The sequence below is a fragment of the Mastigoproctus giganteus genome, chromosome 9 (assembly GCF_048544385.1).
Source record: "Mastigoproctus giganteus isolate SK-2022 chromosome 9, ASM4854438v1, whole genome shotgun sequence".
NCBI classification, from domain to species: domain Eukaryota; kingdom Metazoa; phylum Arthropoda; class Arachnida; order Uropygi; family Thelyphonidae; genus Mastigoproctus; species Mastigoproctus giganteus.
The window spans coordinates 220,800,193-220,825,823 of record NC_143583.1 but is presented as its reverse complement, the minus strand read 5'-3'; the positions used below and the strand labels follow the sequence as shown (position 1 = coordinate 220,825,823).

At 37.9% G+C, this 25,631-nt stretch overlaps 1 protein-coding gene across 1 annotated transcript in view; it reads right to left on the bottom strand.

Moving 5' to 3' along the window:
- The window catches only part of LOC150081128 (adenosine 5'-monophosphoramidase HINT3-like), a 156,116-nt gene that overhangs the window by 4,953 nt on the left and 125,532 nt on the right, over positions 1-25,631 (bottom strand). Inside the window, exon 4 of the mRNA XM_090381095.1 lies at positions 24,138-24,264. Within this exon, the coding sequence (XP_090237221.1) occupies positions 24,138-24,264 (127 nt within the window). The remainder of the gene's footprint in view (positions 1-24,137; positions 24,265-25,631) is intronic.

Below are 25,631 nucleotides of genomic sequence, written 5' to 3'. Positions count from 1 at the left end.
AGGCGACTACGATGGACTGAGACAGTATTTAAATTCTGTACAGTCGGAACAACTGATGATGTTACCAACAGCAAATTCAAAATGGGAAGCATTCAAAGAACTTATCTTGGAAGCTACTAGGCTTTACATACCAACTAAGAAATATTGTTCAAGGTTTAGGTCTAAATGGATGTCAGATGAACTAATGAGACATATGGCAGAGAAGAAAAATGCATGGGATACATACAAATTAACATGTGACACAGAAGTCTATGAGAGATACAAGTTGATCTGTAACCAAGTTACAAAGGAGGTTAGTCAGGCGAAGGCAGATTACGAGAAATCTTTGGCAAGGGATGCAAAGAAAAACAGAAAAGAGTTCTTTACTTATGTAAACTCCAGAAGGAAGAGGATGAATCAGATTGGTCCACTTGATATCGGTGGGTCAACTGTTGATGTTCCTGCTCAGGTAGCTAACAAACTAAATGAATATTTTGCATCGACATTCACACATGAGGATTTATTCAGTGAGCGGAATGCCAGAGGTGTATTCAACTCTGGCAGTAAGCTAGAGAATCTTGTAATAACTGAGAGTAAAGTGGAGGAGAAACTGTTGAAGATAAATACAAGAAAGGCACCTGGGGTGGATGGGATCTATCGAGTTATATTAAAGGAGACAGCAAAGGAAGTAAGCAAACCCTTAGCCATAATTATGAGAGCTTCCTTGGACTCAGGGGAAGTACCTGTGGACTGGAGATGTGCAAATGTGACCCCAATTCACAAAGGAGGATCAAAGGGCGACACAAGTAATTATAGACCTGTTAGTTTAACTTCTGTTCCCGGAAAATTAATGGAGGCACTGGTTAAAGAAGCACTCAGGATCATCTAAACAAGACTTCAGTTATAGCTCGGACACAGCATGGTTTTGTTGAGGGGAAGTTTTGCCTGACCAATTTTATTGGATACTATGATGCAGTCACAGAAGAACTGGATGCAGGGAATAACTCTGATATTATATACTTGGATCTTAGAAAGGCTTTTGATACTGTTGCACATGGAAGACTGCTGCACAAATTGGAGCAGTGTGGCACTGGAGGCAAATTGCTGCTATGGATGAATAAAGTGGTGGTTGAGGTGGAGAAGACAGAGAGTGGTAATCAATGGACACTGCTCATCGTGGACTAATGTTATTAGTGGAGTCCCTCAGGGTTCAGTGTTGGGTCCATTATTGTTTTCTGTATTTATAAATGATATTGATGAAGGTATATCAAGCTTAATGTCCAAGTTTGAAGACGATACAAAGGTTGGCAGGGTTGTCAAGTACACTACTGACACTAAGCTGCTGCAACAGGATCTGGAAAGGTTGAGCAGATGTGCTGAGAGGTGGCAAATGAAGTTTAACATTGACAAATGTAAAGTACTACTTATGGGAAACAGCAACCCCAGAGCAACGTATCAACTCTGTGGTACTACACTGACAGTGGTAGAGAATGAAAGGGACAAGGGGGTGGTTGTGCAGGCAGATAGGAAGTTCTGTGAGCAGTGTAGATGGGCTGCAAGAGTAGCTCATGGTGTATATATAGGAATTTTTCTAGCAGGGATAAGGAGGTGATTATTCCCTTTTATAAGGCAATGAATCCAGACCTCATTTCAAGAAGCATATAGAGCTGCTGAAACGAGTATAGAGAAGGGCTACAAGATTAGTGAATGGAAAGGGGTGCTCTTACGGAGAAAGGCTTAAGTTTTGCAAATTACAGTGTCTGGAGACCAGGCACCAGCGAGGTGATCTGATAGAGGTGTATAAAGCCTTGAATGGTTTGAGCATGCTCAATGCTGATGGGATTCTTCCTCTTGCTCAGAATAATCACCTGAGAGGGCATATATTCAAATTGAGGAAACACAGATGTGGGATAGATGTGCGGAAATTTGCCTTTAGCCAGCAGGTGGTTGTTTGGTGGAACAGACTTCCATCCCTTGTCGTGGAAGTTGATAGCCTAAATAAATTTAAGGCTCAGCTGGACGGGTATTTCGAATGAACAGAGGGGTGAAGTGGTTTTTTTTTTTTTTTTTTTTGGCTGATGCTGCATAAGCTTGCTTTCTTGCATCAAATGCGTCTGCTAATGCTAATCGAGCTTTTTCATTCCTTGCCATGCACGTTCACTCAGTCTGGTTGTTGGCACTGCCTCCAAATCATCTAAATAATGCTGTTTCACATTTTACTACAGTACAAGCAATTTTCAACTTTTTAGTGTGCTTCTACTTGCTGTTGGGCAATATTGAAGAAGCATCTTGAACAGTACCTCCTGCTTAAACTAAATGCCAAAGCAAGTCGGAATGGTCTTACACTATTAGACCACTCTGATATTCATCGAGAGAGAGAGAGAGAAAAGGGGGGGGATTGCACTGTTCAAAGTAAGCCAGGATGTGTCCTATGATCCTTCATTTTGACACGAAGCTGAAACATTAGCTCAGAAATTAGAGTGGTTTCAATTTTCATGTTGCACAGTTATTTGGCATAATATTCTAAATCAAATTAATTTGGCCAGCAGAACATAGCCATAGACATATCCGAGGCAAGAATAATTTTGAGTAAAGTGATGGAATGTTTAAAAAAAAAATACCATTCAGATGAGGGATTTGAAGAAATTATTTAAGAAGCAACAACAATGGCACAGGATCTCAATTTTGAACTGACGTTTGTATCTCAAGAATTCATCTGTACCTCAAAAGAAAAAAATAAAGACAATTCTCTTATGAAGCTCACGATGATCCTATTCTCAATCCTAAAGAAAGATTTAAAGTTGAGCATTTCTATTGTATATTGGATGTAGCTATAACTTCCACTGAAGATGAATCAGATTTTATTAGATAAATGGTCATTGTGAAACTTTCAAATTTTTATACAATATTGGAAATATTAAAAATCAGTTTTGCAAAGACAATTTCACGAAGCACTGTAGCACTTTTAGACAATTTCATGAAGACCTACATTTAGCACTCAGTACTGATAATGATGCTGACATTGACTGAATAGAATTGTATGGTGAGTTAATAGGTCCAAAAACTTCCCCTATAAAAATATGACCATTTAGAGCAATAAATTTTTTCACTCCAAACACTACTTTAGCATTTTAGCATTAGCATTAGTAGAGGCATTTGACGCAAGAAAGCAAGCTTATGCAGCATCAGCCAAAAAAAAAAAAAAAAAACCACTTCCACTTCACCCCTCTGCTCGTTGGAAATACCTGTCCAGCTGAGCCTTAAACTTATTTAGGCTATCAACTTCCACGACAAGGGATGGAAGTCTGTTCCACTAACCAACCACCCGCTGGCTAAAGGCAGATTTCCGCACGTCTATCCTATATCTGTCTTTCCTCAATTTGAATTTATGCCCTCTCAGGTGATTATTCTAAGCAAGAGGAAGAATCCCATCAGCATTGAGCATGCTCAAACCATTCAAGGCTTTATACACCTCTATCAGATCACCTCGCTGGTGTCTAGTCTCCAAACACTGTAATCTACAAAACTTAAACCTTTCTTTGTAAGAGCAACCCTTTGTTCCATTCACTAATCTTATTGCCCTTCTCTGAACTCGTTGCAACAGCTCTACATCCTTCTTAAAATGAGGCCTCCAGACCTGTATACAGTACTCAAGGTGTGGCCTGACCATTGCTTTATACAAGGGGATAATCACCTCCTTATCCCTGCTAGAAAAATTCCTGTATATCATTGACAAGACACCATGAGCTACTCTTGCAGACCATTGGTTGGTTGGTTATTTGGTTTTTAGAAGCATTAGCAACTAAGGCCATATTGCTCCGGGATATGCGGTGGTCATTCTCTGCCTAGTCTCCAGACACTAATTTGCAAAACTTAAGCCTTTCTTCGTAAGAGCACCCCTTTGTTCCATTCACTAATCTTGTTATCCTTCTTGAAATGAGGCCTCCAGGCCTGTATACAGTACTCCTACTATAGCATTACACATTCTTTTAACATTACCAGAATCAGTGGGATCTGGTGAACACAGTTTCTCAAAACTGAAATTATTAAAAAAATTGATGCCTGGTCAGCGTGAAGAGGAAGAGACCAAACCCTCCAGCATGTGACAGCACAACAAAACAAATGGCCCTCAGTCCCCAGCAGCTTTCACTCACCCTCTTACAGCAGCGAGAGGATCAGAGTGGAAGCAGAGGGTGCTAAGAATCTCTGCGTACGACCAAGCTGCCATGCACAGTAACTGAACTTGGCCTGTTATAATGTAAGATCACTCATCGGTGAAGACGGGATATTAGAGCTGGAAAAGGAATTAGAAAATGTGAATTGGAATATCATCGGTTTGGCTGAAACAAGAAGAAGAAATGAATCACTTATAAGTTTATCAAGTGGAAATCTGCTGTACACCAATGGAAACAGTGAAAGGAGTGAAGGTGGAGTTGGGTTTCTGGTCCATAAAGATTTTAAAAACAACATTTTGGAATTCAAAAGTACATCACCAAGGGTGTCAGGACTAATACTCAAGATTTCTAAGAGGTACAAGCTAAAGGTTATAATGATTTGTGCACCAACATAGAGCCATGATGATGAAGAGGTTGAAGAAATGTACACCGAAATTGAGAGTTTTCTAGATGAGCAGAAAACCCACAACACTATTATTATGGGGGACTACAATGCTAAGGTTGGAAAAAGACAAAACAGCGCAGATAGGGGAACTATAAGAAATTTTGGAATTGGTGAAAGAAATGAATGTGGAATTTGCAGAATCTCAAGGACTGTCAGTAATGAACACTTTTTTTCAAGAAAAGGGTGAACAGAAAGTGGACATTGAAGAGTCCAAATGGATTAACAACTAATCGACTTCATCCTCACTAACAAAAGATATATTGTGAATGATGTTACTGTCCTGAATAAGGTAAATGTTGGAAGTGATCACAGAATGGTAAGATGTACACTTGATATAGATGTAGGAAAGGAAAAAACTGACTCGAGCAAATAATACAAAGGTCTTTGATAACAGAAGAGGAGAAAAAGCAGTATGTACTGGAACTTAAGAACAAGTTTGAGCTTCTGCAGACTGCTCAGGACCAAGATATCAACGAGGAATATTACAACTTTCTGAAAGTGATAAAGCCCAAGAAACCTATAGGGAAAAAGAAATCCAAAGAAGAAAAAATTAGTCAAGAAACACTTGTCATGATGAACCGAAGACGACAAATGAAGAGTAAGAAAAACACCGACAGGGAGAAAATTGAGTATACTGAGTTATGCAAAGCAATTAGAAAGAGACTCAGAGAGGACATCAGAAGATTTAACACAAGAAAAGTAGAACAAGCATTAAGGGCAAACGAAGGATTTAAATCAGCAGCCATGAGCAGTAATACAGAAAGATAAATGATACTGAAACTGAAGAATAGCGATGGTGTACTTATAAACAGCAGAGAAGGCATAATTCATATAGCAGAAGACTACTATAGAGAATTATACAAGGAGCGAGGGAATGATGCCAGTAGTGGGGAAGATGGATTGCAAAGTAGCAACACATATGACATACCCGATATTCTTCCTGATGAGATAGAACATGCATTGAAGAAAATGAAGAATCAGAAAGCCTCGGGGGAAGATGAAGTTACTGTAGACTTGTTAAAATTGGGAGGAAGAGACATAACACAAAAACTGGCAAGGCTCTTCACAAAGTGCATTAGAAAAGGTGTGATGCCTAAGCAGCGGAATAATGCAATCATAGTTTTGCTGCATAAGAAAGGAGATAAATTGGAAATTATAGACCAATCAGCTTGTTATCCCACATCTACAAGTTGTTCACAAGGGTCATTACTAACAGATTAGAAAGAATACTTGATGACAATCAACCAAAAGAGCTTTAGGACAGGATTCTCAACTATGGATCACCTTCACGTAATATCACAGCTAATGGAGAAAGCAAATGAATATAAAACACCATTATGCCTGGCATTTGTGGATTATGAAAAGGCATTTGACTCCAAACAGCATAAGGCAATGTTTCGGGCACTGGAAAGACAAGGCATAGATACTCCATATATTATGATTTTGAAGAAAATATATGAGAGTGCTACATCTTTTGTTAGACTTGACAAAGACAGTAGGAAATTTAAAATTGAGAAAGGAGTTCGACAAGGAGACACAATATCTCCGAAGCTGTTTACTGCTGCCCTTGAGGAAGCTTTCGGAAGATTACACTAGTCGCAGAAAGGAGTCAATGTGAGCAGAGAGTACCTAAACCATTTATGATTTGCAGATGACATTGTGGTCATAAGCCATGATCCCAAAGAATTGGAGGAAAATCTTAATCAGTTATGCATAATTAGTAAGGATTTTGGATTAAAGATGAATATGGCTAAAACAAAAGTAATGATGAACAAGTATGCCACAGAAAGAGAAATAATGATTGAAGAAGCAGTAATTGAAAAGGTGGAGCCATATACTTATCTAGGATAAGTTATTAGCTGTAGTAATGATAAATGGCTGGAAGTCAAGAGAAGAATAAATTTTGGATGGATAGCATTCAGGAAATATAGTCACATACTGAAGAGAAATATCCCAGTTTGTCTGAAACATAAAATAATGAACCAATGTATACTCTCCACCATGACTTATGGAAGTGAAACTTGGGCACTCACCAAAAGAACGAAAGAGAAGCTTAGAACTACACAGCGAAGAATGGAACGAATTATATTGGGAATCAGACTGTTAGATAAGAAGAGAAACACATGGATTAGGCAGCAAACTCAAGTAAAGGACATTCTTATCAAAACTAAAGAACTAAAATGGTCTTGGGCAGGACACATAGCTCGAAGACATGATAACAGATGGACTAAAAAAATAACAGAATGGTACCCAAGAGGAGCTAGAAGAAAACCTGGAAGACAAAGGTGGAGATGGATAGATGAAATTCATGAGTTTGTGGGTAGTAAATGGATTGCCAGTGCTCAAAACAGAAGGAACTGGAAAGTTGCTGGAGAGACCTTCATCCTGCAGTGGATTGAAAATGGCTGATGATGATGATGATGATTACAGATGTGTACTTGAAAGGTTCTTTGCTCGAGAAATTTTGGTAGGTGACCTCAACCCAAATTCATGTAGGCCACATAATATGCCATGGTTACAGGTTGTATCAGATGCCTTCTCATTGTCAACAGATACCATATGTGCTTTTTCAAAGGAAATCATATGAATATGATTTGCCTGAAGTTTTGTTTGTCAAGGTAGGTTTGTTTCAGCAATCAACCACCCGCTGGCAGATTTCTGCACATCTATTCTACAGCTATCTTTCCTCAATTTGAATTTATGCATCCTCAAGTGAGCAATACGAGCAAGAGGAACAATTCCATCAGCATTGAGCCTGCTCAACCCATTCAACGCGTTATACACCTCAATAAGATCACCTTGTAGGTGCCTAGTCTCCAGACACTGCAATTTGCAGAATTTAACCTCACCAATCTTGTTTCCCTTCTCTGTACTCATTCTAGTAACTTTACATCCTTCCTAAATTGAGGTCCCCAGACCTGTATACAATACTCAAGGCATGGCCTGACCATTGCCTTATACAAAGAGAATAATTGCCTCCTTTTCTTTACTAGCAAAATTCCTGTATATCATTGACAAGACCACAGGATCTGCTATGGCAGACTGTCTGCACTGCTCGGAAAACTTCATATTTGATTGCACAATTACCCCCATGGTCTTTTTCATTCTCTACCACTAAATGCAGTACTACGCAGTTGGTACGTTTCTCTGGGGTTACTACTACCCATATGCAGTACTTTGCATTTGTCAATGTTAAACTTCAGTTCCACTTAAAAGCCGATTTGCTCAACTTTTCTAGATCCTGTTGCAGTAGCATACTGTCATTAACAATACTGCCAAACTTTGTATCATCTGTAAACTTGGACATTAAACCTGATATACCTTCATCAATAAACACACACACAACAACAATGGACCCAGCACCAAACCCTGTGGAACTCCACTAATGACATTAGTCCACAAAGAGCAGTGCCCATTAATTACCCCCCCCCCCTCTCTCTCTACCACCATTTTATCCATTGCAGCATCTTGCCCTTAATGCCATACTGCTCCAAATTATACAGTAGTCTTCCATGTGCAACAGTTTCAAAAGCTTTCCTGAAATCCAAGTATGTGATATCAAAATTATTTTTTGCATCCAGTTCCTTTGTGACCACATCAGTGTATTCAATCGAATAGATCAAATAAGATTCTCCTTAACAAACCCATGCTTTGTCTGAATTATTATTGCAGTCTTGTGTAGATGATACTCTTGATTTGATTATCAGTAGTGATTCTTCATGCATTAAGAATCTGCAGGTAAATGAACCACTAGGTGGCAGTAATCACAGTGTACTGAAGTGGGATTTACTCAAAGAGGTAACTACAATTAGGGGTAAAGGGAAGGATTATTGCTTTCGTAAAGGCGACTACGATGGTCTGAGACAGTATTTAAATTCTATACAGTGGGACGAACTGTTGATGTTACCAACAGCACTTTCAAAATGGGAAGCATTCAAAGAACTTATCTTGGAAGCTACTAGGCTTTACATACCAACTAAGAAATATTGCTCAAGGTTTAGGCCTAACTGGATGTCAGATGAACTAGTGAGACATATGGCAGAGAAGAAAAATGCATGGGATACATACAAATTAACACGTGACACAGAAGCCTATGATAGATACAAGTTGATCTGTAACCAAGTTACAAAGGAGGTTAGACAGGCGAAGGTAGATTACGAGAAATCTTTGGCAAGGGAGGCAAAGAAAAACAGCAAAGAGTTCTTTACTTATGTAAACTCTAGAAGGAAGGGGATGAATCAGATTGGTCCACTTGATATCGATGGGTCAACTGTTGATGATCCTGCTCAGGTAGATAACAAACTAAATGAATATTTTGCATCAACATTCACACATGAGGAGTTATTCAGCGAGGGGAATGCCAGAGGTGTATTCAACTCTGGCAGTAAGCTAGAGAATCTTGTAATAACTGAGAGTAAAGTGGAGGAGAAATTGTTGAAGATAAATACAAGAAAGGCCCCTGGGGTGGATGGGATCTATCCAGTTATATTAAAGGAGACAGCAAAGGAAGTAAGCAAACCCTTAGCCATAATTATGAGAGTTTCCTTGGACTCAGGGGAAGTACCCATGGACTGGAAATGTGCAAATGTGACCCCAATTCACAAAGGAGGATCAAAGGGCGACACAAGTAATTATAGACCTGTTAGTTTAACTTCTGTTCCCGGAAAATTAATGGGTCTGGAGGCCTCATTTCAAAAAGGATGTAGAGATGCTGGAACGAGTACAGAGAAGGGCAACAAGATTAGTGAATGGAACAAAGGGGTGCTCTTACGAAGAAAGGCTTAAGTTTTGCAAATTACAGTGTCTGGAGACTAGGCACCAGCGAGATGATCTGATAGAGGTGTATAAGGCCTTGAATGGTTTGAGCATGCTCAATGCTGATGGGATTCTTCCTCTTGCTCAGAATAATCACCTGAGAGGGCATAAATTCAAATTGAGTAAGGACAGATGTAGGATAGACGTGAGGAAATTTGCCTTTAGCCAGCAGGTGGTTGGTTGGTGGAACAGACTTCCATCCCTTGTCGTGGAAGTTGATAGCCTAAATAAGTTTAAGGCTCAGCTGGACAGGTATTTCGAACGAACAGAGGGGTGAAGTGGAAGTGGTTATTTTTTATTTATTTATTTATTTTTTTTTTTTGGCTGATGTTGCATAAGCTTGCTTTCTTGCATCAAATGCCTCTACTAATGCTAATGCTAAAGTCTGTAATTAATGTTGTCACCCTTTAATCCCCCTTCTTCAATTAATGATACATTTGCACATCTCCAGTCCATGAGGAACTCCCCTGAATGCAGTGATGCTGTCATAATAATGGCTAAGGGTTTGCTTACTTCCTTTGATGTCTCTTTTAATATAACTGGATAGATCCCATCCACCCCAGATGCCTTCTTTATGTTTAACTTCAACAATTTCTCCTCCACTTTGCTCTCAGTTAATACAAAATGCTTTGGCACACTATTACAGTTTGATAAAGTTTTGGCATTCCCCTCACTCTCATTGTATGAATGTAGATGCAAAATATGCATTCCATTTATCAGCTACCTGAGCACGATCATCAACAGTTGAAACATCAATATCAAGTGGACCAACCTGATTCATCCACTTCCTTCTAGAGTTTATATAAGTAAAGTAGTCTGCTGTTTTTCTTTGTATCCTTTGCCAAAGATTTCTCATAATCTGCATTAGCTTACCTAACCTCCTTTGTGACTTCATTATAGATTCTACAGTATCTACAGTAGGCTTCTGTGTCACCTAATAATTTATATGCATCCCATGCATTTTTCTTCTGTGCCACGAGTTTCATTAGTTCATCTAACATCCATTTAGACTTTGAACAGTATTTCTCTAAGTTGGTATGAAAAGCCTAGTAGCTTTCAAGATTAAATCCTTGAATGCTACCCATTTAGAATTTGCTGTTGGTAACAGCATCAGTTGGTCCCACTGTATAGAACTTAAAAAATCTCTGAGACTACTGTAGTCATCTTCATGAAAGCAAAAACTGTTCCCTTTACCCCTGGTGGTTGTTACATCTTTAATTAAATCCCACATCAGTACACTGTGATCACTGCCACCTAGTGGTTCCTTTATCTGTAAATTCTTAGTGGACGAATAATTACTGCTGATAATTGGATCAAGAGTTTTACTCCCGCTTGTTGCCTCTCGAACATGCTGCTGTAGAAAACAATCATCCAATAAATCCGCAAAAGTCTTGCTAGTGTGCAAGTGACCAACCCCCAAGTTCCAGTCAATATATGAAGGAAGTTTAAATCCCCCATTATAAGACATTCTGATTTACTGACTCACTATTTCTCTGTACAAATGTTTGTTGTAATTAACAGTCATTAGGCCAATAACTCCTAATCTGATTTTTGCTTTCCCAGTAGTTAATGCACACCAAATTGACTCAATATTGCACTGCCCATTTATATCAACTGGATGTTCTTCCTTAGATTTTGTGTTTCTTAACTAACAGCATATCCCCTCCTCCCTTCCTATCCTGTCTGTACACATTGTACTCCCCCATATTCCAATTTTGCACTGCTTATCTGTGTGATACCATGTCTCTGATATCTCAACTGTCTTTAATGTCCTGGCCAGCACTTCAAATTCATCAAATTTATTTACTATGCTCCTAGCATTGCTGTACATGCAAGTATACATGCACCTGTTCTTACTGTTAGTTACCCTAACACTACCCATGTATTTACTTGTTACATGATGATTCCCAACATTCACCGAAATTCCCACCACCCTGCTTTCCAGGCTGGTGCTCAATCTAATAGAAGCAGTGCAAGAATCACTTTCACCTGTCTGCAGCTACTGTTAATGTCAATCACCCCCTCAAGATAGCAGTTTTCTGACTCATCTAACACTGCCTCAATAGCATCAGCAAATATTCTTGCACCCTTTCTAGCACAGACCATGCTGAAAAACATTGTCCCACAAGCCTTGTATAAGCTCTACAGGGTCGAACTGATTGATAAGGCTCTCATCATATACTCCCTCCTATCGTGTCAGAGGAGAATTGCAGATGATTGATCATTGTGTTACAAATTTCTTCAGAGCCTATTATGGTATTTTTTGAATTTTTGCAACAGTATATATTTTGATGTTAAGCTAATGCACAATTCACTTAAAAAAAAAAAAAAAAACCGTAATGCAATTATTGCGAAAAAGTTGGCCATAAGTTATATTTTTATAGAGATATTCTTTGTGCATCATGTCTGATGTCACCGTCAGAAACCAAAGAAAAGGGAGCAACAGTCAGGTTCTGTGTAAAGCTAAGGAAAATCCCTTTGAAACATAAAATATTATGGATAGCATGGGGATGAAGCCCTGTTCCAAGTACAAATGCAATTAAACCAGTCACAAACCTAAACATTTTGATGGTTTAACATTATTAGAGGCATATGATGCAAAAAAGAAAGCTTAATATAGCATCAGCCAAAAAAAAAAAAAAAATAATAAAAAACCCATTCACTCGCTCCAAATGTAGTTGTGCTTTGAATCTATTTAAGCTATCAATTTCTACAACGATAGAAAATCAACCAGCTGCTGGATAAGGCAAACTTCGGCACACAATAATCTGCAAAACTTAAGCATTTCTTCGTAAGAGCAACCCTTTGTTCCATTCACTAATCTTGTTGCCCTTCTCTGTACTCGTTCCAACAGCTCTACATCTTTCTTAAAATGAGGCCTCCAGACCTGTATACAGTGCCAAAAGTGTGGCCTGACCATCGCCTTATACAAGGGGATAATCACGTCCTTTTCCCTACTAGAAATATTCCTCTATATCATTGACAAGACACCAGGAACTACTCTTGCAGACCATCTGCACTGCTCAGAAAACTTCATATCTGCCTGCACAATTACCTCCAAGTCCTTTTTATTCTCTACCACTGTCAGTATAGTACAGCACAGTTGATACGTTACTCTGGGGTTACTGCTTCCCATATGCAGTACCTTAGATTTGTCAATGTTAAACTTCAGTTGCCACCTCTCAGCTGGTCAACTTTTCAAGATCCTGTTGCAGCAGTTTAGTGTCGTTAACAACCCTACCGACCTTCGTATCGTCTGCAAACTTCAACATTAAGAATGATATACCATCATAAGTATTATTAAAAAATACTGATTATTAGGAAGGAAAATCGTTTTGAATATTTTCGTTAGATTCTTTTAATTGCGTTAATTTGATTTTTAATTGTTTTAAATTGATTTTGAATTGTGTTAAATTCATTTTTTAATTATTTATATTTTACTTTAATGTACCGGTAAGTTGTCGATTTTTTCGTTTTTTTCCGTTTTAATTTCTGGAGGGTATCATACAGAAGTGTTCTACGTACTATATTGAGGTAAACTCCTCTTATTATTTTACTAATATTAAAAAATACAGAAAACAATGGACCCAATGCTGAACTCTGAGGGACTACACTAATAACATTAGTCCACAAAGAGTAGTGTCCATTGATTACCATTCTGTCTTCTCCCACTCAACCATTTATTTATCCATTGCAGCAATTTTCCGCCAATGCCACACTGCTATAATCTGTGCAGCAGTCTTCCATGTGCAAGAGTATTAAAGGACTTTCAAAGATCTAAATATATGATATCAAAATTATTCCCTGCATCCAGTTTTTTTGTGACCACATCATAGTATCCAATCAAACTGGTCAGAAAAGACTTCCCCTTAACAAACCCATGCTGTGTCTAAGCTATAACTAAAATCTTACCTATATGATCCTGTAATGCTTCTTTAACCATTGCCTCCATTAATTTCCCCAGAACAGAAGTTAAACTAATGGGTCTGTAATTACTTGTGTCACCCTTTGATCCTCCTTTGTGAATTGGGGTGACATTTGCACATCTCCAGTCCATGGGTACCTCCCTTGAGTCCAAGGAAGCTCTCATATTTATGGCTAAGGGTTTGCTTACTAACTTTGCTGCCTCCTTTACTATAACTCAATAGATCCCATCCACCCCAGTGCCTTTCTTATGTTTATCTTCAACAATTTCTTCTCTACTTTGCCCTCAGTTATTACAAAATCATCTAGCTCACTGCCATATTTTAATTCACCTCTGGGATGCACCTCCCTGAATAACTCCTCACGTGTGAATGTAAATGCAAAATATTCATTTAGTTTGTTAGCTACCTGAGCAGGATCGTCAACAGTTGAACCACTGATATGAAGTGGACTAATCTGATTCACCCCCTTCCTCCTAGAGGTTACATAAGTAAAGAACTCTTTGCTGGTTTTTTTTTGCATCCTTTGCCAAAGATTTCTTGTAATCTGCCTTTCCTACTTAACCTCTTTTGTGACTTGGTTACAGACCAGCTTATATCTATCACAGGTTTCCATGTCACCTGATAATTTATATGTATCCCAAGATTAAGGCAAAAACCCTTCCCTTTACACCAGATGGTAGTTACCTCTTTGAGTAAGTCCCACTTCAGCACAATGTGTTCACTGCTACCCAGTGGTTCCTTTACTTGCAGATTCTTAATGCATGAAGAATCACTCTAATAAGCAGATCAAGAGTAGTATTTGCCTCCCAAACATGCTACTGTAGAAAACAATCATCCAATAAATCTACAAAAGCCTTGCTAGTGTGTGAATGACCAATCCACAAATTCCAGTCAATTTCGGGGAAATTAAAATCCCCCATTATAAGACACTCTGATTTACTGGCCCACTCTTTTTCTCTGTACAGTTGTTTATTATACTCATCAGAGTCATAAGGCCTATAACACACTCATACTCTCAATTTTCCTTTCCCACTGCTTACGTCACACCAGACTGACCTGACACTGCACTGTCCAGCAATGTCGAATGGCTGTACAGTCAGTCCTCACGATATGGCTGTACAGTCGAATGGCTGTACAGTCAGTATAGCACGATAGTTGTGTTCCTAGAAACCCTCGTGCAATATAAACAACAGGCCCTATAGGAAAAATAGGGTTAGGTGCCGACCACCCAAGATTGAACACACATTTGTAAAAAAAACATTACCAAACACAATAAATAAAATACGTATTTTATTTTATTATGATTATTACGTAATCAAATATTGCTAATGCATTTGCTTCTATCGTAAGCAGACTTGTTTTTTGTTTGATTTTCTATCCAAACAGATGACAGCCGTTTCATCTCTTCCAATTCTTTGTCTTAATCTAATGGATTTTAATTACACTTTGAGTTGTTCCTGCTATGAAAGTTGTTTTTATTTTCTCTGCATTCTTTGTAATTCACAGCGTTGCTTCATTTAGGTCTGTAGTACGTGCAATATCACATGGTCTTTCATTTTGCTCAAAGCGTTTCACAATTTCATATTTTTTCTCTATCCCAGAGGCAGACTGGCCATAATCACACCGGCCTCCGGCCCACTGGGGTGTGATTTTTGCCAAAAACCATAGTATGAGGCCACTATAAATTTTCCCGGGTAAGAATTTTTGACCCAGTTCGCCTCTGTTTATCGATATTGCTTTTCTTTTTCTCTCCGAATCTGCAGTGTCACCAGGACGCTTCCCTTTTACACCTTTTAAGTATTTTACTCATTTTTAGGGAATAAAGCACAATTACAAAATGAGGAGGCACGCTTGATACACATAAACAAAGCTGCACGCGTGTAGCAACTGAATAAACAACACCGTAAAGGCAGAGATACACTATTAACACCTCACATTTTACTAAAGCACATTTCTATGGGTTACTACCATAAAACAATAAAAATCCAGTTGCATTTCTGCTAGTGAAATCTGTTATAAATTGGTAGTAAACTCGATCTAATTGCATTTGCAATTATACCGATAGCTGGAATTGTGTTGGTTTTTACGTTATTATGGTGAAATGTGTTTCCCCTTCACTGATATAAAACACATCAATACGTTTTCAGAATCTTCTCTTCATTCCTATCGTGTTGCGTTCGGTTGGGGTGATTCCGCGTTCAACTGCCATTTCTTGTAAACACAAAGGCGAATCGTGCTTAAGCGAATTCGGTTCGTGTTATATAAGATATCATTCCCCTATTTATAAATCGTGTATGATCGAATTCGTGTAATGTAAACACGTGTTATACGAGGACTAACTGTACTTCCTTGGATTTTATGTGTTTCTTAACTAATAGCATAACCCCTCCCCCTTCCTATCCTGTCTATCCTTTCTGTAGACGTTGTACTCCCCAAATTGCAGTTCTGCATCCCTTATATCTGTGTGACACCACATCTCTGATGTCCCAACAATATCTGCCTTTGATATTTTGTCCAAAATCTCAAATTCACGAAATTTATTTACCAAACTCATAGCATTGGTGTACACACAGGTATACATGCACCTATTCCTATTCTTAGCTCCCTAACACAGTCCATTTATTTACTTGTTCTGCAATGTCTTCCAGCAGTGTCCGAAATCCCCTGCATCTTGTTTTCTAGGCTGCTACTCATTCTAATAGAAGTAGTGCAAGAATCACTTTCACCTCTGCCAGTGGTTACTGTTAATTTATTAGTCTGTGTATCCCCCTAACCCAGCATTCTTCTGACCCACCTAACACTACCTTGATGGCATCAGCAAATATTCTTGCAACCTTTCTATTTTAGTGTATCACCATCCCTGTAGAAGCAGTCTCTCCTGTTAACAAGCACAGACCATGCTCAGAAAAATTCTACTCCTTGAGTCTTGCACAATCTCTCCAGGCCCGAATTGGTTGACAAAGTTCTCATCATATACTTCCTCCTATCATGTCTGGGCAGAATTGCAGACACTTTCAAATGAAACCCTAACTCAGGTTTATTTTCAACGTTGACCTGTACTTGTTAAGTAATTCTGCTGGTCTCCTACTCTTAATATCATTAATGCTAACATGTACAACAATATCACCTTTTTTGCTCTTAAAAGATGATATCTGCTCTATAACGTCAACTTCTGCTGACGTTATAGAGCAGCAGAAGTTGACGAAGGGTGGGAAGGAGCAGCAGTGCGTAGCACACGCTTCTTGATTAGACCGGGGTTCGAGCCCGTCACCACCAAATACGAAGGATGCGGAAAGGTCAGGGAATGACCACCGCATTATTCCTGGAGCAATATGGCCTTAGTTGCTAATGCTCCTAAAAACCAAATAACAAACAAACCCTAACACTGCCCATGTATTTACTTGTTACATGATTATTCCCAACGTTCACTGAAATCCCCACCACCTTGCTTTCCAGGCTGGTGCTCAATCTAATAGAAGCAGTGCAAGAATCATTTTCCCCTGTCTGCAGTTACTGCTAATGTGAATCCCCCCCCCTCCCTAAAATAGCAATTTTCTGACCCATCTAACATTGCCTCAATAGCATCAGCAAATATTCTTGCACCCTTTCTATTTAAGTGTGATAGGTGGAACAGGACCTAACCTGGTCCTATTCCACTTATCCTTTTTGCAAAATATGTTAACCACTTCCCTGACAATAGAGTGACTGACAACTACTAGTTCCCTTTGGGATTGCTGCAGTGTTGCGTGATGTTCTCAGTGCAAGCTATAGCATTGATGTGGGCAGCTGAAAGCTTGATGAGCCCCTCAATTTATATACTTCGAGGGCCTCCACCCTGTCCCTCAAACTCTCATATAGGCCCATAACAATGCTGAGTTTGCACCTGATTTCCTCACACTCTTTACATCGTTCACACACAGACATTCTAGCAATATCATGTTGCACACTTCCATTTCCAAGTATTAAAAGCCTTTCTAAGATCCTTTGATATGATATATTCGGATCTCAGAAAGGCTTTTGATACTGTTTTCACATGGAAGACTGCTGTACAAATTGGAGCAGAGTGGCATTGGAGGCAAATTGCTGCTATGGATAAAGGGATGGTTGAGTGGGAGAAGACAGAGAGTGGTAAAGCTTGATGAGCCCCTCAATTTATATACTTCGATTGCATCCACCCTGTCCCTCAAAATCTCATATAGGCCCATAACAATGCTGAGTTTGCACCCGATTTCCTCACACTCTTTACATCGTTCACACACAAAGACATTCGCCCTTAGCAATATCATGTTGCACACTTCCGTTTGCAACAGTATTAAAAGCCTTTCTAAGATCCTTTGATATGATATATTTGAATCTCAGAAAGGCTTTTGATACTGTCGCACATGGAAGACTGCTGCACAAATTGGAGCAGAGTGGTATTGGAGGCAAACTGCTGCTAGGGATAAAGGGATGGTTGAGTGAGAGAAGACAGAGTGGTAATCAATGGACACTGCTCATTGTCGACTAATGTTATTAGTGGAGTCCCTCAGGGTTCAGTTTTGGGTCCATTGTTCTTTTCTGTATTTATTAATGATATTGATGATGGTATATCTGGCTTAATGTCCAAGTTTACAGGCAGTAGGAAGGTTGGCAGGGTTTTTAATGACACTAATGACAGTACATTGCTGGAACAGGATCTAGAAAAGTTGAGCAGATTGGCTGAGAGGTGACAACTGAAGTTTAACATTGACAAATGTAAAGTACTGCAGTAACCCCAGAGTAATGTATCAACTGTGTGGTACTACACTGACAGTGGTAAAGCATGAAAAGGACCTGCGGGGTAATTGTGCAGGCAGATATGAAGTTTTCTAAGCAGTGCAGATGGTCTGTAAGAGTAGCTCATTCTTGTCAATGTTATACAGGAATTTTTTTAGCAGGGATAAGGAGGTGATTATCATCTTGTATAAGGAAATAGTCAGGCCACACCTTGAGTACTGTATACAGGTCTGGAGGCCTCATTTAAGAAGGATGCAGAGCTGCTCTGCATCCTTCTTAAATGATTAGTGAATGGAAAAACAAGATTAGTGAATGGAACAACGGGTTGCTCTTATGAAGAAAGAGCTTAGGTTTTGCAAATTACAGTGTCTGGAGACTAGGCACCTATGACGTGATCTGATTAAGGTATATAAAGCCTTGAATGGTTTGAGCATGCTCAATGCTGATGGGATTCATCCTCTTGCTCAGAATAATCGCCTGAGAGGACATAAATTCAAATTGAAGAAAGATAGTTGTAGGATGGATGTGCGGAAGTTTGCCTTAAGCCAGCTTGTGGTTGATTGGAGGAACAAACATCCATCTGTCATTGTAGAAGTTGATAGCGTAAATAGATTCAAGGCAGAACTAGACAAACATTTGGAGTAAGTGGATGGGTGAAATTAGATTGATTTTTTTTTTTTTTTTTTTTGGCTGATGCTATATAAGCTTGCTTTCTTGCATCATGTGCCTTTTCTAATGCTAATAATGCTAAATGTTAATGTCCTGTTCCTAATTGCTCCACAAACATCAAACAATCAGTATATTTGAAAAGGCTGTGATTCACAGGACAACCATTCCCCCTCAGTTCTGCCCTGAGCCACAGCATAGCCATTAGCTTGAGCCTTTTGTTTTGTTGCTCTGGTCTGAGTCATGATTTCAATTCAATTTCAATACAAAATTATAATCGTAAACTTATATTCGAATGTGATTTTGTGATGTTTGTTTACTACTTTACAGTTCATTTTAACATTATTCTCAGAATTTTTTTAATTTGCATTCTTTTTTTACCTATGAATTTGTGTCATCTGTTAAATTACATATAAATTAACAGGTTAAGTTATGATAGATATAACCTGGTCTGTAACAAAGTCAGAAAGGAGGTAGGCAGGCAAAGGCAGATTACGAGAAATCTTTAGCAAAGGATACAAAGAAAAACAGCAAAGAGTTTTTTACTTATGTAAATTCTTGAAGGAAGGGGATTAATCAGATTGGTCCACTTGATATCGATGGTTCAACTGTTGATGATCTTGCTGAGACAGCTAACAAACTAAATGAATATTTTGCATCTATTTTACATAGATGCAACATTCACACATGAGGAATTATTCAGGAAGGGGAATGCCAGATGTGTATTAAACTCTGTCAGTAAGTTAGATAACCTTGTAATAACTGAGAATAAAGTGGAGCAGAAATTGTTGAAGATAAACATAAGAAAGCACCTGGGGGTGAATGGAATCTATCCAGTTATATTAAAGGAAGCAGCAAAGGAAATAAGAAAACCCTTAGCCATAATTATGAGGACTTTCTTGGACTCAGGGGAGGTACCCATGGACTGGAGTTGTGCAAATATGACCCCAATCCACAAAGAGGAGCAAAGGGCAACACAGGTAATTACAGACCTGTTAGTTTAACTTCTGTTCCAGGGAAATTAATGGAGGCACTGGTTAAAGAAGCATTGCAGGATCATCTAGACAAGACTTTAGTTATAGCTCGGACACAACATGGATTTGTTAAGGGGAAGGCTTGTCTGACTAACTTGATCGAATACTATGATGTGGTCACAAAAGAACTGGTTGCAAAGAATAATTTTGGTATCATATATTTGGATCTTAGAAAGGCTTTTGATACTGTTGCACATGGAAGACTGCTGCCCAACTTGGAGCAGTGTGGCACTGGAGGTAAATTGCTGCTATGGATAAAGGGATGGTTGAGTGGGAGAAAACAGAGAGTGGTAATCAACAGACACTGCTCTTCGTGGACTAATGTTATTAGTCCACGAAGTTATTAGTGGAGTCCCCCAGGGTTCAGTGATGGGTTCATTGTTATTTTCTATATTTTTTAATGATATTGATGACAGTATATCAGGCTTAATGTCCAAGTTTGCAGACAATACGAAGGTTGGCGGGGTTTTTAATGACACTAATAACAGTATGCTGCTGCAGCAGGGTCTAGAAAAGTTCAGCAGGTGGGCTGAGAGGTGGTAACTGTAGTTTACCATGACTTTAATGACTGTTTACCACTGAAAGTGGTAAAGAGTGAAAATGACCTGGGGGTAATTGTGCAAGCAAATATGAAGTTTTCATGGTGTCTTGTCAATGATATATAGGAACGTTTCTAGCAGGGGCAAGGAGTGATTATCCCCTTGTATAAGGCAACGGTCAGGCCACACCTTGAGTACTGTATACAGGCCTGGAGGCCTTATTTTAAGAAAGATGTAGAGCTGCTGGAATGAGTATAGAGAAGGGCAATAAGATTAATGACTAAAGACAGATGTAGGATAGACGTGCGGAAATTTGCCTTTAGCCAGTGGGTGGTTGGTTGGTGGAACAGACTTCCATCCCTTGTGGTGGAGGTTGATAGCCTAAATAAGTTTAAGGCTCAGCTGGACAGCTATTTTGAACGAACAGAGGGGTGAAGTGGAAGTGGGTTTTTTTTTTTTGGCTGATGCTGCATAAGCTTGCTTTCTTGCATCAAATGCCTATGCTAATGCTAATGAATGGAACAAAGAGTTGCTCTTACAAAGAAAGGCTTAAGTTTTACAGATTATAGTGTTTGGAGACTAGGCACCTGTGAGGTGATCTGATTGAGGTGCATAAAGCTTTGAATGGTTTGAGCATGCTCAATGCTGATGGGATTCCTTCCTCTTGCTTGGACCTGAATTTATGACCTGAGAGGTCATAAATTCAAATTGAGGAAAGACAGTTGTTGGATAGATGTGCCTTTAACCAGCGGGTTGCTGGAACAGACTTCCATCTGTCGTTGTAGAAGTTGGTAGCTTAAATAGATTCAAAGCAGAACTAGACAAACATTTGGAGTGAGTGGATGGGCGAAATCAGAAGGGTGTGTTTTTTTTTTTTTGGAAGATGCTATATAAGTTTGCTTGCTTGCATCATGTGCCTTTAGTAATGCTAATGCTTTTCTAGGTTAACAAGATTTGCACCATATTAAGAGAGAAAAGGTTGTTCTTTCTACTGAACAAGAACTTCAACTCATCAATAAACATGAAAAAGGAGCTAAAATGTCAACTTTAATGAATCTCTACTTGACTACAAGGAACAACAAAGCTGCTGACAAATGATGCTTTGAACTTTATGTAGATTCTTGATTATTTGGATCTCAGATCTTCTGGTCTCCATGGCCTACAGATGTCTAAGTTGGATAACAAAAAAGTGAAAAAAAGTTTTTTGGTTTTTTTTGTAACGTTTTTTTATTACTGTTTGCTTATTTTTAGCAATTGTCTGGGTCTTTTTTTATTTGAGTTTTTATGTGTGCCCATGTCAAAACAGAATAGGACACTGAACAAAAACTCCAGCTCATCAATAAACATGAAAACAATGTTAAAGAGTCAATTTATCCCCGGGGGCTCACATCTGGTGAGTATGGGCTTGGCACACCTAGGGTCCTGAGCTGGATATCATCATTCTTCTCTTTCTTGGTGATTCCCTTCTACTTTTGACTCTCTCTCTCTCTCTCTCTCTCTCTCTCTCTCTCTCTCACTCAGGGTTACTCGGGAACTTTTTTTTTTTCCTGGTGCAGCATAAGCCTCAGGCTTCCTTGCATCATATGGATATTAATAATAATAATAATAATAATAATAATAATTTAATCATTCTGTCCAGGGCCATGTAGAACAACAAGGCTCCATCCACTCTTGCTGACAAAAACACAACATTAATTTTTGGTTTTTTTTTGTAACGTTTTTTTATTACTGTTTGCTTATTTTTAGCAATTGTCTGGGTCTTTTTTTATTTGAGTTTTTATGTGTGCCCATGTCAAAACAGAATAGGACACTGAACAAAAACTTTGTTCAGTGTCCTATTATCCCTATAAGACTAATAACCACAAGCTACTGAGAATACAAGAGGTTTCAGACTTGGGAGTATTGTTCTCTGACAAGGGAAACTTCAACATACATGTAAATAAGACTACAGCAAAGGCCTCCAAATCCCTTGGACTGCTTAAAAGAATCTGCTTCGACTTTACCAATATACAACTCATAAAAACAGCTTGCATAATGATAGTTAACCCAATTCTAGAATATGCCTCACAGATCTGGAATCCTCACACCAAAATTCTTAAAAAACAACTGGAACATATTCAGAAATCCATAGTCAGATTCCTAGGACAAATTTAGGTTGGAAATGAACACAAAATCCTATTTTGAATGGTGCATTCACTTCAGGATGGTACCACTCTACCAAAGAAGGGCTGAGGCAGGCTGCAAATTCCTAATGCATCTCGTGGCTGGAAAGCTAGATGCCCCTGAGCTGCTCTACCTCGTCAATTTCAGCTGTCCTGCAAGAGCCTTGAGAAGACACAATATGCTGGCACTAGACCCATTCTGAACTGATCAACTTAAATTCCACTATTTCAATAGAACTGCAAAAGTGCTAAACAAATCCAACATTGATATTCTAGCTGAAGATATCAATATCAAAAAAGAGTTGCAAAGGTTTTACAATCAAGTAACTAGAAAATGAGAATAAATGATTAACTTAATAATAATAAAATAATAAAAAATAGGTATATATTATCCTAAATTTTTCAATAAACAAAGATAATAACTAACAAATATAATAAGAAATAATACAAAAAAAAATGGATATTTATAATAATAATAATACAAATCAATCAATGTAACTATTCACTGTGAGCAAACAAGAAAAGATAACACCAAAAGTGTTTAGAAATACAAAATTCTCTGTCATCCCAGCTTTGCTTAAATGCAAATCACTTGTAACATAAGATATTCATTGTATATGCTGTATATTGACCTTGTATATTGAGATCTGATATTGTATACTGACTGTAAATAGAATTATTACTGTATTCCTACTGTTATATTCCTCCTCTGTAAGGCTTCAGCTGTTTTGGAGTAATAGCAGGATTGAATCAAGAGGAGAAAGCAAATTTTATGGTTTCTTTTTCAGAAATTTCTTGTTTGCATTAAGTTCTGTCAAAATCTACACTTTTCATAAATGGAACACAAGTATTTAATGAAAATTTATCTCCCAGACAACCTGGATAAACAGGAGCTACTCTAGTATCATTCACAGGAAAGCAAACTTCACTGTTTTTTCAATTTGCAGAAAATTTAATGTGAACATACAATTTTTAATGTCAAATCTTCTCAAGTTGTTGCATGCTTTTTTAAATATGAATGTGATATGTAAATAAATTACTTTTTTTTTTTTTAACAATGATGAGTTTTTGTTTGATTTTATGGATTATGCAGAGTTTTGATTATCCAGACACTCATTTCTAAACCACCTCTCCAGACAACTTATTGATAACAATAATTTCCCAGTTTAGCAGTAACTGAATGCATTCAATCTTTTTGTGCATTTCTATATTGTTTATGGATGGTTAAAATGGAAATTATTTGAAAATTAGATGTATTTTACTTTTAATAAAATAAATTTTGCAATCAATGATATTTAGAAAATGCACAAAAGACAACATTTTAGTTTAGTTAAAATATCATCTAGGTCATTCTATAAACTTATTTGAACCACCCTTGTACTTGTTAATATTGGACTTTAGTTGCTATACAGGCTTTTGTTAACATGTTACAATTATTAGTACTATTCTGCACCTGCTTAAATTTTCATAACCACTTTTTTTACTGTTTTTATTGTTAAAAAATGTAACCACTATTTTATAAAGCATTTCAAATGAATATTTTGTTATTACTGAAGGCACAATATAGGAAAAAACTTGAAAAGGCCTTTGAAAATTTTGACAAAATTACTTTGATATTTTTTGACAAAACAAATAATTTACCGTCAAAAACCACCTTGTTCCAGGCCTGAACAGAAACCTTGCTTTAAGAGACATTTCTTTGATAGGACAAATAACATGGAGATGAAGATGAGGAACTGAGGTAAAAGGGGGCCAATGAAAGCCAATCCTAAAATAAAATTATGTAAATATTTGTAATACATATTTAATGAATTAAATATTTAATGTTTCAGAAAGATGCAACTGGACCATTCTAAGTTTTTGTCTGTCATTAAACTGGAAACTTAAATAATTTAGGATTTATGTACAGAGTCATCATAAAAAGATGTAACATAAAACTGTTTCATCTTTTCTATGCATCAAATAGATGCAAGAAATACTTGATTTGTTGCACTCATATTGGTGAGTTTGGTGTGATTATAACAGAAGACTACAGACACCTTTTCAAAAATATTAGGACTTTATTTTGTGATAATTATTTACTTAGACATCTGTCTAGTATTAGTATTATAATGGTTAAGTGATGCAGAGCAGCAGATTTTTTTCTGCATCACTCATACTAACTGCAGTGGAATATACCAACCATTATTAAAATTAAAACAGGATAAAATTTTATCTAAAAATAAAAATAAAATACACTGGCAACTGTAGACTTAAAGTAATAAAAATATAGATAAAACTGAAGTAAAATTAAAATATACATGAAATATTACAAGTTAAAAGCGATAAAACAATACCATAACTTTCACTGTAGTTTCTGGCCTCCTTTATCAACAGTGGAGCTTTATTGTCATGGCACATCATTAAATAATATCATCAGGATCACAGCTCAAGACACATCCTACTTTCCAGCTGCCATGCTAGACATGCATGCATGGCGACCAGAAATCGCTCCAGAGCGTTCATCCCATTCAAGAATTAAGGTTTCAAAGGAGGAGGGGGATAAATATGTACTTCCCTATCTCTGTTGATGGTATTATGTTCCAAAGAACAAATTTGCAAGCTCTTAGGCCATTTCCAGTTCAACCCATGCAAATGATCAATGATGACAGCATCACCTGGAGAAATTTTGTGGTTCTCCTTCCAGGAGCTACAGTAAATTTCCCATAGTATGCAGTCTCTACTGCTCTAGCATATTCCACCATACAATCTTTAAAACTACATTCTGTCTCTCCAATATAACATTCTCCACAATCTGAACATTTGATCTCATATATAATTCCATTTGTACCTTCAATAGGTACAAGAACTTTTATCTTTGACACAACTGTGTGCAGTCTCCTGCCCCAGTAGCTGAACAAAGCATGTCTGAAAAATCCGTAATATTCTAGAGAACCACCCTGTTAATACCAGATAGTAGGGAATAGTAGCAGTGGGTGAGAATGCCTCTCTTTGCCTGCACTTGGCACATAATAGCCACTGCTGCTAATGCACCAGTAAAATCCAATACCTACGTACCTCTTTGCCCATGTCCAACTACTTGAATACATTTGTTCAAATTTTGATGGTAGTGGAATTTTCGGAGATTTGCTGTGA